The sequence below is a fragment of the Mus caroli genome, chromosome 6 (assembly GCF_900094665.2).
Source record: "Mus caroli chromosome 6, CAROLI_EIJ_v1.1, whole genome shotgun sequence".
NCBI lineage: Eukaryota > Metazoa > Chordata > Mammalia > Rodentia > Muridae > Mus > Mus caroli.
In genome coordinates this window covers 109,805,146-109,824,793 of record NC_034575.1, presented here as the reverse complement: position 1 = coordinate 109,824,793, position 19,648 = coordinate 109,805,146, and the positions used below count along the sequence as shown (strand labels likewise).

General features: G+C 46.6%; 1 protein-coding gene across 6 annotated transcripts in view; it reads right to left on the bottom strand.

Moving 5' to 3' along the window:
* The window catches only part of Atg7 (autophagy related 7), a 211,711-nt gene that overhangs the window by 141,452 nt on the left and 50,611 nt on the right, over positions 1-19,648 (bottom strand). For all 6 annotated transcript variants that reach the window (XM_021164861.1, XM_021164859.1, XM_029478810.1 and 3 more), the window contains 8 exons: positions 16,925-17,013; positions 15,088-15,209; positions 11,038-11,128; positions 10,170-10,314; positions 8,772-8,930; positions 5,973-6,167; positions 4,461-4,661; positions 2,956-3,071 (listed from right to left, as the gene is read on the bottom strand). In XM_021164861.1, coding sequence (XP_021020520.1) covers positions 2,956-3,071; positions 4,461-4,661; positions 5,973-6,167; positions 8,772-8,930; positions 10,170-10,314; positions 11,038-11,128; positions 15,088-15,209; positions 16,925-17,013 — 1,118 coding nt within the window. The remainder of the gene's footprint in view (positions 1-2,955; positions 3,072-4,460; positions 4,662-5,972; positions 6,168-8,771; positions 8,931-10,169; positions 10,315-11,037; positions 11,129-15,087; positions 15,210-16,924; positions 17,014-19,648) is intronic.

Below are 19,648 nucleotides of genomic sequence, written 5' to 3'. Positions count from 1 at the left end.
CTGGCACTGGGCAGATTAAGGATCACAGTGAGTGTGAGGGCAACCTGGGCTACATGAGTCCGCAGCAAGTCTAGAATACAAAGGCAGTCTCAGTCCAAAAACAACAGCAATAAAATCACGAATGCTAGTTAGTCGACAGTTCTAATGTGCTTGGAACAGGGCCTTGCACAAACTTTTGAGAAATGAACCACAGCATCTATAGTCCAGTCAGGTGTGGGCACCTGTTTGCCCTCAGGCCAAAATCTCAACTTCAGTGAAGAATAAGAGCTCTGTTAAATAAGGTTATATGGAAAGCTTAAACCTGACACGTAACAATGACACTGAAAACCTTGACGGCTTTAACCTTTCCCAGGCACAGCTCTATAAGCATGTGCCAACAGAAAATAATGGGCTAAAGCAAGGGGGACCCACACAAGGGACACAGGGGACCAGACAGGGCAGCTGGGGGTCTCAGAAAGAGCATGGAGGACAAGAGGATTAGGCAGAGTGGCGCTCTAGGGACAGGGCAGAGAATCACTGCAGATGGAACTCCCACACCAGAGATGCAGATGCTGCAGAAGACTGAGCTAGAATAAACTGGAGCAGGGAGATTGCCTCCTAAGCCACTAGGGGAAGAAGGAGGGGGAAGAAAAAGGGGAGAAGGAGGGAGAGGGAGAAGGGAAGAAGATGAAGAAGAGAAGAAAGAGGCAAAGGAAGAGGAGGAAGAAAAGAGGAGGAAAAAGAGGAGGAGGAGAGAGAATATGCCAGTCTAGAATCCCACCAAACATGAGAAACCTCCTTAAACACAAAGACCTTTTCAGAAAAAGGAAAACTGAAACCCTTATGGAAATTTTGCAGGCAGAAGATAATGCCTCAGGGTGACAAGCTTAGAGACACAGGAGGAAATGAACAATGTTAGCAAAACTAAATGAATACTAGCTATGTAGCAATATCTTCTGGGGATTAAATATGTAAAGAAAATTTCAAAAACAAACATGAAGACCTTGCTGGTTATCCAGCCAACGTGTACTCTTCTCTTCTGCCTCTCGGGACTTTCTTCAGAGAGGCAACAGGCCCAGATGACAAAGCTAACACCTTAGCATTCTTTTCAAGGTGAATCAAAGACTGCATTTTCTGACAAGGGTCTTTAAGAGGCAGCTCACACTTCTGCAGCAACAAGGCAGCTGTCTGCAAAAAAGGGGCCCATGAAGAAAGAGGCTGGTCCATTTCCAAGGTTGCTGTGACAGGAAAGCATGGCTGTAGTCCGAGTTAGCACAGGGAACAGTGCTTAGGGACTAGGCAACCAAAACAGCACCTGGCAGCCTCCAGGGCTGTGTGCTGGATGTGAGACTGGAAGGTCTGCAGAGTGGTGAAGCTGCACTTAGAAATACAAGCTAATAACTTCAAGGGCCTGCTGTCAAGACAGCCAGCAGCTTTGTGCTTCGCCTGCTATGTGTTGCCCCAGTGGAAAAATGCACCAAGCAGGTGAGATCTACACTCAGGAGCAACAAGGAAAGCACCAGGCCTGCAAGATGGTGTCGGGAGGGAAGTTGTGGCCTGAGAGGTCCAGTGACCTGAGAGAAGAGGTTACTCAGTGCATCCCAGATGGCACTAGGAAGGCAGGGGAAAGGCTGCTGGTGCATTTACCCTTCCCAGGGTATCACCAGCAAATGACCGTGCTGGAGAAGCCAGGCTAGAACTGGGAATAGTCACAGGCATTGTGGTGAGGGCTGCTGTTCTGGGGAAGCAGCTGATGACCAGACAGGTACTAAGGCTGAGTAGGAGGATGGGCATGGGCGCCAGTTAAGAACGATTAAAAGTGAGATTTCTATAGTGGCCAGTGACACTTGCCCCTGGACATTCCCTTTACAATCTGACAGCCAGTGACAGTGACACTGACCAGATGTGATCTTTCATATGGTTTTGTTTTAAGCTGTAGTCATCTGAAAATGCTTCCTGGAGAAAAGTAACAAGAGGCCTTCCTGCTCACTGCTGAGCTCTCACCAACTGATGCATTCTGGGACGGAGGAAGGCACAGTAAGTACACAGATGTGCCCTGACTGCTCAGCCCAGCAGGCTCCAGTGATTAACCCTAAACCCACCCTGGTCACACAGCTGGCCTGGCCAAACTCACTGGATCACAAACCAAAACCAAACAAAAGGTCATGTATATGAGAAAGATACTTGTAGGGTGGAAGCAGGAGATGGGCAGTGGTGGACGGGAGAATAATCATCACTATAACCATGCTATCTATATGTATGACATCATCCAGGAACAAATTAATTAATTAAATAAAGAATTAATTAAATAAAGAAAAGGAAAACTGATGAAAGGAATCCCTTTGTCTCGAGCCCCAGTGGCTTTTAGTTTGTTATTAAAATAACTGCTTTTTGTCTGTGAGTAGACACTGTCACACAGATGCGATACTGGAGCGCAGCATCTTGTGCCCATAGGCAGGGAGGCTGAATGGTACATGCTAAGCCTCTGGACCAAGCCTAGACGTGGACTTTGAACTTTAATTGGCCAAATTCCTGGACCCAGACCTCAGTGACAGGCAGCTTATATTGTTCCTAGTGACACAGACACATACATTATATATACAATACATACAGTATATACATTATATATACTACATATACAGTGTATACATTTACAATGTCCAGGGCTAAAAAACTAACTAATAGACTAACAGAAGAGAAATGTAAAAGACCAAATGCCCCTATTAAAGTCTTACTTCATCCTTATCAACTACCAAAATAATCAGAAGAGTTCAAGAGGGGTCCAGGGGCATATCCCCAAGGATGGCACAGGGACATACATACCCCAGAGACCACATGCTGACTGGACTAGGTGTTTTTAGTCTTGTTTTGAGGTCAAAAAGCCAAAGGAGACCAAGGGAGTGCGGGGGGAGACAGTGACCAGCCATTTCCAGCAAGTACTTGGTTCAAATGTTTATCTGTGGGCTCCAGACTCACCCCTCAGGATGCTGCAGGACAGAGACCATCAGCTCCACAGCCAGGGCACCTGCAATCACGGCCAGGCCTGGGCGGCTCACTGTGCACTGCTGGTCCAGAGTCCGGTCTCTGGTTGACTAAAGAGAAGCAACCACAGACATGTATAGAATATTCTAATTCCACCAGACCTACGTGAACCTGAAACTCCCTAAGATAAAGCTTTAAAATTCACCCTGTCTTGCCTTGGGAGAAAACAGTGTGTAATTAAACAAGGCACTACTCAGAACAGGATGTGCACTGTAAAGAGACAGAGATGAGACATTAGCCATCAGCATGGCTTCATGGTGGCTCTGAGCCATGGCTCCTCAACAGGAATCCAAAACCTCTCTTGTACTGCAGACAGAGTCACAGGGAGAAACAATCATGAATGGCTGGTAACTGTCCTGCCTGAGGTAGGACAGAGTGACCCTGACTGAAGCAGGAGCCACAATCTCTACCCTGTGTCCTCTGTTCCTGTGCACTGCCTCATGACCCTGACTGTGCTCTGAGGACTCCAGTACAAAGCTGCAAGCATTTGTTACTACCTGGCTACATGCACCAGCTGTTACTGGGCCAACCCCACAAACCCTAATCTTCCAAACAGGGGCAAATCCCAGGGTTGTTTAATGCTATAAAAACTTCAATGTAATGAAAAGACATGGCTGCCCTGCTTGGGGGCTCAACCCTGATTGATGGCAGCCACTGACCAATAGGACACCTGCATGTTCTAGCACCTTATGAAGATAGGAGATAGCAGCTTTTCTCTATGGTGGGAGAAGCCAGTCATTCCAGAGAGAGAAGACTGGGCTTTATAACAGCAGAAGGGAAACAGGGCAGTTCACAGAGCAGCTCTGCCGCTGACCCCTGAAAGAGGCCTGTTCCTGCAAGCTCACTAGGCTGCAGAACCCAGCTAGAGGCACTGCTGACTGCCTCACATTCCACTGGCCCATCAGTGAGCATGCTCAGAGTGGGGGTGGGGGTTCCTTGTCTAGATCGTCAGATAAAAATACACTAGGCACAGTTAATAGGTCAATTTCAGATAAACAAGAATTTTTTTTTCTAAGCAGCTCTTGACTACTGTAAAGGGCTATCTTATGTACTAAAAAAGAATCAAAACCAACCAATCAACCAACCAACCAAACAAACAAAAACCCCCAAAAGGATACTTGCTGTTACCTGAAATTCAGTCTACAGACAGTGTGACAAGCCCATGCCCTGCCCTGTCTGCAGAGTGACAGGGAACAGGAGGCCTCTGGATCATTGGAGGACCACATGCAGGACAAGGGGGCGGGCTATACAGAAGCTTCCTCAATCTGCTTGTCACAGGCTGTGGCCACATTTATGCAGTGACTGTGGCTCAGCCATTCAGGTAAGAGTGCCAACATGGTGCATGGTAGGACAGTTCCCCTCCCCACAACTAGAGAATACTCTTTATTAGACAGTCTTTAACCAGCACTGGGAGGGCAGGAACACAGAGCCCGACTTACATCTCCTGGAGCTACCACATCATTGCAGAAGTAGCAGCCAAGCTTGTATCCAGGGATGTTGGCAAAAAGCGAGGAGCCCAGGTCAGCAGGTGCTACAAGATGGCTTGGGCAGAGGTCCCCAGCTCCCTGCTGCTTGGGTTTCTTCAGGCCATGTCTCATGACAACAAAGGTATCAAACCCCAAGGCAGCGTTGATGACCAGCTGTTAGCAGTGAAGGAAGAAAAGGGAGTCAGGACAAACACATCTCAGGCCAAGGCGAAGTTCACATGTGGCCAGCTACCTTCAGATCGCTCTCTCTCTCTTCATGTGAGTATAACTAATCTTTAATAGCCATATGAAACATGCAAGAGACTTGATAAACTGCTAAGATAAACCATCTCATTTAAACCCTTTACAAATATTGCCAGTTTATAGATGAGGATGTCAACGGTCAGAGTTCCACCTGTGTCCCAGGGTTATGGAGCTGATAGGAGGGAACTATGACCAGAAGTTGGTGGTTGCCCACACCACTATGCCACACCCTCTTAGTTCCTTGGAAAGCTTCACTGGGTCACGGTTTGTAAACTATGATTTTCCCACCATGTGGAGTTTTTCTTTCTTTTTTTTCGAGACAGGGTTTCTCTGTGTAGCCCTGGCTGTCCTGGAACTCACTCTATAGGCCAGGCTGGCCTCGAACTCAGAGATCTGCCTGCCTCTGCCTCCCAAGTGCTGGGATAAAAGGCGTGCATGCACTACCACCACCTGGCTTACCATGTGGATTTTAAAGAGAAGCCTCCTTTGTACTTTAAGAATTCCTCTTGGTTAGGATTTAAGTTGTTCTCCCAAATTTTTGGTTATATACAAAGTTTGAAAGGATCAAGAAAAGGCACACTGACTAGCCGGGCGTGGTGGCGCACGCCTTTAATCCCAGCACTCGGGAGGCAGAGGCAGGTGGATTTCTGAGTTCGAGGCCAGCCTGGTCTACAAAGTGANAAAAAAAAAAAAAAAAGAAAGAAAGAAAAGGCACACTGGAGAAGAGAAAATTAAAACCACAGCTCTGGGGGTTCTAGAACTCTGAGGTATTACCTTTTGTACCTCCTCTCCCCTTCTCCTTTGCGTCGTACATGATAGACAGAAGGTAGATGATAAATGACCGACAGACAGATGAGGGGTGATGGTGGTAAAGGCAGACATGCATGTTATTATATACAAGTGTAACATAACATTCATATTCTATTTTATCTTGTAATATGGTATTTTCTTATTACCATTCTTTGAAAATCTCCCTGAGAATGGTTACATAATTAATTAAGTATCCTACATCACAGGCCCTTGAACTTCACATGTACCAACATTAGCACTTGCAAGGACTGCTGGGTTAGAAAGCACACCCATTGCAGGTTGATGGCAGGAGGTAAAGAGCTCCAGGGCCACACAGGTCACCCTCCTTCCTGGGGGATGGTGAGCTGTGGACACGTCTTTCCTGGGTGGCTCATTAAGTTCCAGATAGAGGTAGCATAAGACACACTCCACCTTTCGCTTGCTGGCTGCAATAACAGTAGGAAGCCACCGGCTCTCCCTGGTGTCCATTAGCAGGAAGATGATATCATGGTTATCGATGAGCTGCTCCAGCTGCTCCACATCTCTGCGGGCCTGCTCCATCGTGACGTCAGAGAAGTTCACAGGGTGTCCTGGCATGGGGATGCTCATGTTGAACCCGCTGGCATTCTGGGGAAGCAATGACCCCACTTACATCACAGGAATTCCTCTTTGCACAGTGCTACCACTCTTTTCCTCAAATACCTGGGCTCTGCTCTCCACCTTCTCCAATTCCCCTGAGCCGTGTGTGTGTGTGTGTGTGTGTGTGTGTCTATCTGTCTGTCTGTGCATGTTTCTATGTATCTGTCTGTGAATGTGTGTGCACATGTGTCTGTGTGTGTGTCTCTGTGTGTACATGTGTCTGTCTCTGTGTGTGTGTGTACATGAGTGTGTGTGTGTGTCACTGAAGATGGAAGTCAGAGTCACAGGAGCAGCACAGCCAGAGATTTACCTTCCACAGAAGGCAAAGGATGAAAACCGCATCTCAATGCTCTGAATGCCACTGGCCACAGGCAAGTGTGAAAACATCAGCTTTCCCAAAGTGGCCAAAACACTGACTGGAAAGATGGCTGGGGGTGGGGTGCAGGTTGGAAAATTCAGGAACTAAGTGGCAGAGCTCAGACTCAAAGCAACATCCTCATGGGCCCATGGAGGTTCATGGTCCTCTCCAGTGACAGACTAGAATGTTCTCCCAGGTGGGCATGCTTGTCCACCCTAGGATAGAATGACAGGTCTGTGCCTTCTTCGACAGGACTTTCAGGCCTCCCCCTGGGACTACAGAGCACAGTGACCAATGCCTCCAAGCCTGTGCTTGACCCCATGACTTGCTTAAGCAGTGGAAGAGAGGTGGTGTGCTGTGACAAGGCTGACTTGAGACTCTGGCCTTCTACTCTCCCAAGGAACCACAGGACCAGGAGACTGTGGCTCCTCAAGCCACCCTTTTGAAACAATCACACATAAAGTAGACTGGAAGCTGAGTCCAGCCTTGCCTATCAGCTCACCCCACCAGCTGGCATACCTGCAGTGTCGTCGACTTCCTGAGACTTGGAAGTTGTGAGACATGCCACACTGTGCCAGCAGAGACCTAACTAACATCTCTGTGGTGAAGCTTTGACTACCCAATGCATAGCTGGGAACAGTAGATTCTCAGTCAATGTTATGGAAGTCCACTTGATAAATAATGCTCCTGAGAGATGCTTGTAAAATCATCACAACAGGAGGCTTCAGTAAACACAGGAATCAATATTGAAAGACTAAAGGAAGACATTTCTGGAAGGCAAGCTTTTCCATGGCTAGAGCTGAGGATGCCACTCTTGCTAGCACTGTAAAAAGAAACCTTAAAGAGCACTCATGTGATTCCTGTTAAATACAATGACCATGTATTCAATGGGCGGACTCTTGCTGAATGACTTTAACAACATCTCAAAACTTACTTTTTATTCAAGTGAGTTGAATATGCTGGCTAGTTTTTGTCAATTTGACACAAACTTGAGTTGTCTGAAAGAAGGAGTCACCTCAATCAGACTAGCCTGTGGGCATGTCTCTAGGCCATTTTCTTGATTGACAACTGATATGGTGGAGCCCATCCTGCTGTGGATGATGCTATCCTGGGCTACATGGTGCAGGAGTGTTTTCTAAGAAAGCAGGCTGAGCAAGCCAGAGCACATACTTCTATGATTCCTGCCTCTGGCCTGCTTGAATTCCTGACTTCTTTCAGTGATGGACTGTGATGAGGATATGTAAGCCACATAAGCAAAAGAAAGCAAAGGAGAACGGTGAATGCCTTGTCTGTCATCTGTCATGTCTAAAGTATTGTGAGTGTGACTCAGAAGTAGCAGGAGATCCAGCAAAGGATTCAACTTTCTACTAGACCTTCTGCATAGATGTAGTCAGTACACTTTCATGAGTGGTACTCTGCGGCCAGTCTGGTGACAGACGAAAACCAATACCCGACATCTGCACCACCAGAAAACCCTTTACAGGCAGGAAGGGTGAAAACACACAGCTCCAAAGACACCTCTTCACTCATTGTCCATTCGGTTTCTACTGGGGTTTCTGAGAGGCACTTGCTGTGCAGTGCTGGGGATAGCTTAATTCATACTAGGCAAACACTTTCCCACCTGACTACAGGCCGGCTCTAGTTGGATTTTCGGTTTTTGTTTGTTTCTTTGGTTGGTTTGCATGCATGTGCATGTGTGTTGACATGGGTGTGGGACTGCTATGTGTATGTATGTCACATGAGTGTGCAGGTGCACATGCACCATGGTGTGTATATGGAGGTCAGGGGACAGCCTCAGGTGGCAGTCCTCACCTTCTACCTTGTGTGAACAGGATCTTTGGGTTGTGCTTGTTTGCTGATGCATGGGCCAGATTAGCTGGCTGGCCAGCCAGCTTCTGGGGCCTCTTCTGTCTCTGCCTCCTTACACACACACACACACACACACACACACACACACACACACACACTTCTATACCTGGCTTCAGGCTTACATAGCAAGCACTTTATCCAATTACCCCTCTCTCTGTAGTGTCTTAAAGAGGCTATCATAGAGGCTTGGTCATATGATGACAGTCTGGTAGGAAGTAACATGTGTCTGATCTTCAGTCACCAATACCACAGAGCCTTGATCCCCGGGATTCCAGGGGCTTAAACATTTCCAGAGTTTACAGGAAAAAAACCCAAAACAAACAAACAAAAAAACCATGGATGTTCCCCCTGGATCAGCAACATACCACTCCAGGAAATATTTTCTGTAGCCGCTCTGCTGCAGCCAGGGCCTTGGGCTTGCCACCCCCTAGACAATCTTCAAATTCATACAGAGGCTGCCTCACGGGATTGGAGTAGGAGATCTTGGCATTATCCACAAAGGTGACATGTCTGACGCCCCAGCCCTGCATGGAAACAGGAGACCTGACGAGCTCGTACCAGCACATACTTTTAGAAGTCTCTAGGAAGGGTTTTGATTTTGAGCGGCAGGGACATTAAGACATAGGAAACTACAGAAATTGAACTGTACAAATTCAATTTTTGATCATTAGAATGTCAACTTCTTTTTAGAAGATGACATAATTATATGCTGGGGCCTAAATCCCCATGGTCATTAGACCAGGGACTGTCACAGTAATTCTCACTCACAATGTGCTAATTTTGACCGTGTCACAAGAGGAAGATTGCCAGGGGATGCTAGAAGAATTCTACCTTGTTGTTTCAGGATTAGCGAGAGCCCGCAGATGTCTTTGGTTTCTCTTAATAAGTAATTAAGTATAAATATCAAGTCCTCTGGAAACTCACTTTGAATCTCAATTAAGTCTTCAGAAACTTGACTTGTAAGTTGTCCCCATGTGAAATAATGTAGTACATTCTTGGAGTACTTCTCCAGGCTGGAGAAATCTTGCTTATAACTGGGTCTTAAAAAACGAGTCTGTATTTTCATGCAAGATGTCTTGCCATGGACATCACTTTCATACACAAGAGCATTTCTGCAAACCTTTTTATTAAAGGTTTGTCTTATGCATAGCACCTTCATGTGTGTAAGAACATACATGTAATGCCTGAGGGAGCCAGAAAAGGGCATCAGATCTCCTGGATCTGGAGTCATGTGCTATTATGAACAACTGGGTGGGTGCTGGGAACTGAACCCAGGTCTCTCCAAGAGCAGCAGTAGTCCTAAGCTCTGAGGCATCCCTCCAGTCCCATGTATTTCCTCAGTTTAGGAAACACATAGCTTTAAAGTTAGACTATTAAGTTACAGAGAAAACTTTTCATAAACAGCAGGCTGTGAGCCAGTTTTTATAAATATAAATGAATGAGTAATGACAAGGCCAATGAAAGGCCTCCATTTCCTTCTGACAGGACAATCCTGGAACAATGGTGATGTCCTCGTGCATGAAATTTGACAATCTGTGGGACAGGAACTAGGGCTAGGCTGGGGTGTGTGTGTGTGTGTGTGTGTGTGTGTACGTTCTCTGCTTTTGTCTCACAGTGACTACAGATTGCTCTTAGAATACACAGATGCTGAGGAGAACAGAAAGGAATGGGAGGGAGGAAAGGGAACCTAGGAGATGGGCAGCAAGCATGTGCTAGAAAACAGGAGGCACAGCTTAACAGCGGCCAGGAGGCCACCAACTCACCATCAGTGTCCTAGCCACATTACACCCCAAGGTACCAGCTCCCAGCAGCAGGCACTTGACAGACACGACCTTGTCCAAGTCCAAGGTGGGGACCAATCGCCAGCACATCAGCTTGAGATTCAGATCCACAGATGACTCAGCCAGCCTGAACACAAGATCAGAACACAAGACCCATGTGCTCGTGAGTCACTCACTTGTGCTGCAGACTTGTTTCTAACAGAGAGACATGATCTATGGGAGGGACAGGATGGAGGGACCTGGGCAATCAGAATCACAGTAGAAATAAGATGAAACTCATAGGCAACAGGGAGGAGAAAGGTCGCCACACAGAAAGCAAGCCCCTGTCCTCTGTGATTCTCGGATGGGGGCAAAATTCCTCTCTGGAGCTCCCAACAGCCAGGTGAAGGGAATCAAGCTGTCACAAGCTGAGGTGCAGGTTTAAAAGAACGCTCTTCCAAGTCCAGACACTCTTAATACAGAATGGCTTCTCCACAAATGCAACGCTCCTTGTAATAGCCTTCTGTGGTGGCAAGTGGAAGAGAGGTCCACAACCAGGAAATAAAGAACCAGGAAAGGAGGCAAAGGCAGGTGAATTTCTGCAACTTCCAGGCCAGCCAGGGCTGGCGTGCTCTATAAAGAATAATAACACAGCAACAATAAAAACTCAAAAAGGCAGCGGTGAGGCCCAGGTGCCAGTCTGAGCTGGAAACAAGAGTAAATCACCGTGCATGCCTCAGGACTCCCGTCATGCTAACCCTCACAATGACACAGACATGCGGTGGCTGGCTCAATACCAACACTGCTCAGCTATGCAGGCACAGCATTGCCACCACACCCACTGAGACAAGGGGGCCCCAGTCACGTCTACCTTTTGGGGTCCATACATCCGCTGAGGTTCACCATCCTCGGACCCATGCCTCCTTTCTGGTTCTTCTCCCAGCCAACTGCTTTAGGACAATCTTAATTGCAAATAAAACATAAAGTTTACCAAAAGGGGAAGTAAAAACAAATTTGAATTCATGTCTTCCTGCTTATATGCCAAACACTTTACAGAACAAACCTTCTCCTTCCCCCGACTTAGCCTTTGTCCTCTCCTTTTCAATATGTCTGCCTTCTTCTTAAACCTTTTAAAACAATTTATGTGTATGAGTGTTTTGTCTGCATGTAAGTGCACTACGTGCATGCAGTGTCCTCAGAGGCCAGAAGAGGGTAGCAGGTCTGCTAGAACTGGAGTTGGAGTTTTGAGCCACCATTAGGTGCTGGGAATTGGACCCAGTGCTTTTAACCACTGAGCCACCTCTCCAGCCGGACAGCCCGTGGAACCCCAGTCCCAGAGCTTTGCTATTTCCACTCCTGCAGTTCTGTTACTTTGTGGAGTACTCTTGTCACATCCTGGAGTTAACAGAAACCCCCTGGGGCCACAAGACTTATCACAATTCCTTCTGTTGTTGTGGGACTTCTGCCTGCTCCTTTTCTCAAAGATTTCCTTCTGTTCAGAATAAAGCTTCAACTCCTGAGCAGAGAACTTGGCCTCTGGTTACATTTCAGTATCACTTCCAATGTCTGCTTTAAGTAAAGCTCTGGTGCTGGTGCTGGGGCTGGGGCTGGGGTTGTGGCTGGGCTGTGACTATGTCTGTGGCTGGCTGTGTCTGTCTGTCTGTGTCTGTGGTCGTGCCTACATCTTGGTAGTAGAGCAAGTGTGTGAAAGGTGCAATGACAGAACTGGGTTCCATCATCAGTAACACACATATTTACACACTTACACATGAACATCCTACATACATGCCAAAATACATGCATAGGTTTTAACACAAAGACACATACTCACACACATATTCATATAGAAGCTCCTGCACACTCACTCACCTACACTAAGACACTCACAAATGCACATTGACAAAACTTATCCTGACAGTATAACCTTTACATGTATGCACATGGATATACAAGCTCCTTCACATATACATTCATTCACACACTCAGAAATACACTAACACACAGTCATGCACACATACATTCACCTACACACACTTCCAACGATAAGCCAACATGCAATAGTCAAACATACAGTCTCATAGTGCACACCAACACTCACATTAGCACATGTATACATATCAACAGAGAAATGTGCACTCACGTATGCACTTACAAGTTTGCCAAGTCACATATATATGCACACACTCTCTCACACTAAGATAGAGCCTCCCTCCCTACACACATGCTCATGCCAATTCATACAGATATACAGATTCACAAATGCATACTCATATACAGTCATACTCATGTGGACTCACACAGGTGTGCATTCATATACACATAAACACACTCACACATCCGTGAAAATATACCCCCACATTTGTACATATATACACATAAAATTTCATACTCACACACATTCATATGTACATGCTTATACATGCTCACATACAAGTACAGATTCACAGAAACCCATACATACACATACATGAGTACATGCCCATAAACACTAATAATCCAAACCACACATATAAAATATACTCTTAGAATCAGACACATGTGTGTACACATAATTACACAAACCCTCATGAACTCACATGCTTGCACACTTACTTATACACACTCTCACATACACACAAATGCACTCACATGCTCACTTTTAAGGACACACAAAACTCACACGTGCACACAGCATTCACACATACTCACAAACTCATGCACGTGCTTACACGAATGCTCAGACGAAGGCTCCAGGATTCCTTTACTAAGGACAAAGGGCTCCAGCACTCTTCACTGTTTCTACTCTGAATTCATGATTCTAAACCATTCTTAGGTTAAATTTAAGAGCCGTTTCTCAGATACTGCCGCCAGGAGACCAGCCATACCTTTTACACGCGACACTGGAAGTTTCAGTGACAACATCAGCATATTCAAGCCCTCCTTCTGCTCTACACATTTATTCGTGCATTTGCATGGGTCAGGACCATGAGCTCCAGCCTCTACTTCCCAAGTGCTTGATTGGCTATAGCCAATATGCACTATAAGCTTATTAGTAATGAAAACTGCTACATGTGAAGATCAGGAATCTATACATGTGCTTCTATATAAGCTGTCTTCATAACATGCAGTCCGAATGAAGGAGGAGCATGCTAAGAATAAGCACAGGGTGGGGATGGGAAGTTGGCACTGCAGCCCACACCCAGCAAGCAGGGGCCACTCCTGCTTCATCCAGTGTCCAGAGCAGCTTTCTGCCAGCCATGGAGGCTTTAGCACTTCCCACGTCACTGAAGTTCCAACTATGGGATGCCTTGGATGGAGAAGCACGGGTTGCTTAATCATAGGGGTGAGTTCTGAGAAATGACAGGCTGCTGACTGTCCTCCTCTGAGAACACCACAGAGTGTACGTATACAAATTAAGTGGCCACGAGAGCCCTAGGTAACAGACTCTTAAGGGACCATTGTGCTATGTGGTGTGATATTGTTATGTCACATGTGGCTACACTGAGGAGTGTGGCTATGGAAACGCCTTGGACTCACATCATGATGCTAGTAAGACTTTATAATGTTTATTATAGAGCTTTATGTGCAGCTAAGTCGAAACACTGTATGTAAAGCAGGAGGAAAACATCCCTTCTAAAATGAATAACCACTCTTCAACATGGAGTACCAAGAAGGCAGAGAGGTAGAAGCCTTCATCACTTGGGATCGAACAGGCCTGGGATGGTAGGGGAAGCATGAACCACACCAGAGAGGGGAGCAGAGTGGCTCAGTGAAGACAGAGAAAGACAGTGTGTCCCCAGGGTAAAATTAGGAGCATGGGATAGGGGTCTGCTGGCTGCATCCTCCTGGCTTCACTTTTTAGTGACACTCCACCTCCCCATCTTTGGGTTGCAACTTAAAGGGAACAAACTCACTTAAGTGGGTGTGCCATGGGAGCTATTTCAGGATTCACCAGAAGAGGGCGCCAAGCTAAAAGTTAATCGAAAAGCCTCTGAACCGGATGGCTTCCTCCCTGGACCAGAGCAGAGGGCTCTGCTCACCTCTTCTATTGTACTTAAGATCTCCAGGCTGGAGCACAGAGTCAACAACAAACAGGCAACCTTGAGCCCTTCTGATTTCAGCACTTTAGAAGAGATGAGGCATCGCCACCCCCCATCCCCCCATTTGCACACACTAAGGCACACCCATGCACTAAGAGAACTGCCATAGGAGGAGGGGATGCACAGTCTATCTGGAGGTGCACTGGAGATGCCTATCCCGTGGCTGTAGGGGACTCGGTGAGCTTAAGAGAGGCCCGAGTGAGTAGCACTGTAGGCCTCCTCACAGGACGGCTCACCCTCCTCACAGGACACATGCTTCACAGGTGGGCACTTCTTCACCCCTCAAGCTTGGGCATGGATTCTACCTTGAGTGCATTGCATGCCATAGATATGCACCATGCATGCACATTTGCATGCATACAGATACATCTAGCACAGTCTATAAAATGCCTCCTAGACCGTTTCCTAATTTATAAAACGTAGATAAAAGCTAACACCTGCTACGCAGGGCTGAGGGAAAATATAAGTGGAAGGAGAGATATGCCTGTCCTGACTGACACTCTGTATGGAGAACAGGGGCACACACACCTTCAAGTACTCAATGACTAAACATGTTAAGTAACCAATCACTTCACCCTTCCTTGAGGAAGAGGCAGAATAGAGAGTTCATGTCAACTGAGACCGAACAAATGTTACAAGGCTGGGGAACCCTCCAGACCAGAAAGCTCGCTAGAGAAGCTGCCAGAGCTCAGCCTCTGCTCCGGTGCCAGGCAGGTGCTCACACTGCCATCCAGGTGGGAGCGGTGCCTTCTCTGCCTTCTCTGCCACTGTGAGGCTGTAGGCAGGAAGCTGGGTCTCTGGTCACTCGTCATTACATACACTGGCAAAGACTTGCCAATTACCTGGGCTAAATGCCATTTCTGGAAGTTTCACTTCAAAAATGATGCTATGTGTCACGTCTCTTGCTCCCTGCATAGTGCGGTCCCGAAAGCAGAGGACTTCAACGGACTGGAAACTGCCGCTCCTGTTGTCCACGATGGATTTGCATTGAGTTCATATGATTAAGTAAGGAGAAGAAAAAGAGCAGACATAAGTGCTTTTTAGAGTGGCTGCTGAGAATCCAAGGCATGCAATCACTCCTGTCTGACCTCCTTAACCTGAGAGGGACCTTGGGCACATCCGTGCAGGCACCCTCTGTCTGTGCATTTACAGTCTGGCTGCCACATTAGCTGGACTCCCCCTCCCCTGCCCCAGGTGAATTTCCTATAGCAGTCACACAACAGACAGATAGCTCTGGAAAAGGAAGCTTTTAAATCTAAGGGTAGGATGCTTCCAAGAGCTTAACAAGGGACCCTCCAGGCCCTTTACCACCAGCCAGAAGCTGGCCTTGCCAGGCAGGGTGTTTGTACTTGTAGCATATTTGCCGGGAATGACTGAGAGTCCACATAACCAGTCTCTCTGGGGGCTGTTAATATTTATCCATCTTTATTTTGGAGTAAATATTTCTACTTAAGTAAAGCAAACACAAAGAAAATCACACAATCTCTCTCTCTCTAACCCTGACCACACCTATCCGGGCCATCCCCTGCTAGGTTCCCACAGTGGTTTTGCCTGTTTTGAACTACGTAAATGGAAGCATGTATTTTTCAGGCTGGCTTAATTTACTCAATATTGTGTTTGAAAACCCATCCATAGCTGGTTGTGGTGGTGCACACCTTTAATTCCAGCACTCAGGAGGGAGAGGAAGGAAGATCTCTGGGAGTTCCAGGTCAAATACAGCTACCCTGTAAGACTCTGGCTTTTAAAAGCAAAAAGGCACAAATGTGGTGCACATACATACAGGGAGGCAAAACACTCATGAAATAAAAATAAACCTTAAAAAGGAAAAAAAGAAAAGCCATGAGTGAAGACTTGCTCTGTGAAGCCACCTAAGGCTGTCATCCATTCGGAATGGAAGGACATGAGGCTGGGGCTAGTAAGAGCAGTACTGCTCTCTCTCTCTCTCTCTCTCTCTCTCTCTCTCTCTCTCTCTCTCTCTCTCTCTNTCTCTCTCTCTCTCTCTCTCTCTCTCTCTCTCTCTCTCTCTCTCTCTCTCTGTGTGTGTGTGTGTGTGTGTGTGTGTGTGTGTGTGTGTGTGCTGCTTGTATCCAGCCTGTACTCCTGTGAGCAACAAGCTCAGAATGTCACCACAGAGCCATGGCTGTTTTAAAATCTGACATCTTTTATGAATTCTCCCATTTTGGATGTACTTGGCATGGTCACTTTCCTTGGATGATTTCAGTGGGGGTGGGAGCTGTTAATCTCTTATAGTTTTTAATGTTATTTCATGATACCCAGTGATGCTGAGTATCTTATCAAGGGTAAGTTGGCCCTTCCCAATACCACTTCTTATTATTTTAGGATTAGGGAAAATTTTAAAAGCAGGAGTGGCAGTGATAGGAAATTCCTCTTGAGAACCAGGAAGGGAGGGCTGGAGCATGTTAGTGTCATGGCCTCTGGCTGTATGACCTCACCACACTCTAAGAACCTTCAGCACGGTACAAGCTGGGGATTGGGCTCCCTAACACACCTGTTTAAGAGCACCAGAGATAGAAACTGGACCACACAATTTAGTTGACTTATTTTCTATTTTCCGTGACAGGAATGAAATCAATGCACGTAGGGAAACTTGCTGACATAAGCAGACCCATTGTGGGGAACATACAGACAAGACACAGACATGGACACACATGTAAATACCATCTGTGGGCTGCCAGGACCAAAAAATTCCTCAAAGGCCATCCAGGGTACTGGGCTAGGTTACAAGGATCATACACACCAACTGTTATCTGCGAACAGAAAACATTTGCTGAGAGCCGCACACCAGGTCAGTTTGACAGTTCCACACATGACTAGCACTTTACAAAAAGCAGACACTTGACAGAAGGCTGAAGGAAGAAAGAGAAGAAAGGCTCAGGGTCTCACCCTAGACAAAAGGCAGAAACTGGAACATCTCCCCCTGTGCTCCCTGGCCTGGCCTGGGCCAGGGAGAGAGCAGGACGTAGAGAAAAGAAAGAAAAAGGACTGGAAGGGACAGATGGAGGGAGAAGAGGAGGGAGGGACAGAGGGACAGAGGTGGAGGGCAGAGGACAAGCAACCTTCAGGATTTAGAGGGGAGAGTCTTCTTAGAGAATTGCAAGCTGTAAGAATGGCTCATCTGTGTGATGAGCAAGAGAAAATCAGAACACATCCATTGCCCTAAGTCTATAGTCAGATCAAGTTAAAAGCAGATGCCTGGATATTGGGAACACATACTCCTCCCACCTCCCTCCCCAGGGCTCCTCTAACCCTGCCTTCCATCTGGAAAATGCTACTCAACTTCACAGCACTGTCCTTCATGAGGACTTCATTTGCTTTCTTTGGGGAGGCACCAAGCTGCCCTCCTCCCAGGAGCCTTCACACACTGTGGGTGAGGTGCTAGATCTCTATGTCTACTCTCTGTCAAAAGGCACTGGACATCTGGCACCCAGATACTGATTTCTAAAAATCATTTTCCAACGAAAGAAGACAGGATACCTTGGACACGTGGCTTATTTTAGGGCTGGGACAGAGAAAATACAAGACGTTCCTCGACCATCTTATATTACCAGAAAATAGGAAGTGCATGCATGTGTGTACACTGTGTGTGAAGTACCAGAAGGTATCAGACTCCCTGAAACTAAATTTACGTATGTGTGTAAGCCACCATGTGTGTACTGGGAATTGAACCCTGGTCCTCTGGAAGAGCAGTCTGTGCTTTTTTTTTTTTAATTTATTTATTTATTATATGTAAGTACACTGTATCTGTCTTCAGACACTCCAGAAGATGGTGTCAGATCTCATTACGGATGGTTGTAAACCACCATGTGGTTTCTGGGACTTGAACTCAGGACCTTTGGAAGAGCAGTGGGTACTCTTAACCACTGAGAAATCTCTCTAGTCCCTGCAGCTATCTTCTATAAATCTGAAGTTTAGGTTTTAATGATAAAGATGATGCCCAGTGTCTGAAGAGCACAGAGAATCCCTTTATTGTCCATGATCTTAGACCTACAGCATCTGTCTAGTAAATGTTTATTTTTTTTAAAGATTTTATTTATTTATTATATGTAAGTACACTGTAGCTGTCTTCAGACACTCCAGAAGAGGGCGCCAGATCTCGTTGCGGATGGTTGTGAGCTACCATGTGGTTGCTGGGATTTGAACTCTGGACCTTCGGAAGAGCAGTCGGGTGCTCTTACCCACTGAGCCATCTCACCAGCCCGTAAATGTTTATTAAATGCAAAGATGAACGAATGAAGGCTGGGGTGGGCCTTAGCATTTGTCCAGCAAGTGCAGGTCCTGTGAGTGTGAGGAAGGAAGTGGACTGAGAGGAGGAGGCAGAGAGATGGCTGGAGAACTACGACGCCAAAGGTTTCCTTTATAAGCAAATGTAGATGAAATAAAAACAGTTGATGTGTACTCATGTACACAAATATAATTTGTGTGTGTGTGGAGGGAGAGAGGAGAGAGGTAGAGATGGATGTTCTTTGGGGATAAATGGGTGTGTGCTACCATGCATGAGGAGGTCAGAGGTCAACTGTGTGGAGTCAGATCTCTTCCTCCACGTTTATATGGGTTCAGGGGATTGAACTCAGGTTATCAGGCTTGCACAGTATACCTTTTCCCCACTAAGCCATGTTACTACCACCACCACCACCACGCCTCCTTTTTGCAACAGGGTTTCACCATAACAGTGGCTGTCCTAGAAGTCACTGTGTAGAGCAGGCTGGCCTCAAACTCTGCCTGCTCTACCTCCCAAGTGCTAAGATTAAAGGTGTGTGCCAGTATACCTAGGTCTGTCCTACTTTTTGTTTAAATTAGCCAGATATTTATGTATTTATTTCACAGAATGCTCAATGTGGTCTAAGCCAAAAACAGAAGCTAAAGCAACATTCTGATTGGGGGAAAAACCCACAACCATCCCACATTATCAACAGCTAAAGGAACCTCTGTCCACATCTCCATGCATAACTACTGTCATGGCTGGCTTTCTATTTTTTTTCCTTGTCAACTTGACACAAGCTAGAGTTACCTGGGAAGAGGAATTAAAACGCCTCCGCCAGATTGTCCCTAGGCAGGTCTGCAGTGTGTTTTCTTGATTAATGATTGATGTGGGCCCATCCTAGCAAATGTTGGCAGTGCTACCCCTGGACAGGTGGTCCTGGGATGTGTAAGAAGCAAACCAAGCAAGCCAAGGAAAGCAAGCCAGGAAGCAGCACCCCTTCATGGCCTCTGCTTTAGTTCCTGACTCCGGGTTCCAGCCTTGATTTCCCTCCATGATACACTACAACTGTAAGATGAAACAAACCAGGCCGGGCGTGGTGGTGCATGCCTTTAATCCCAGCACTCGGGAGGCAGAGGCAGGCGGATTTCTGAGTTCGAGGCCAGCCTGGTCTACAAAGTGAG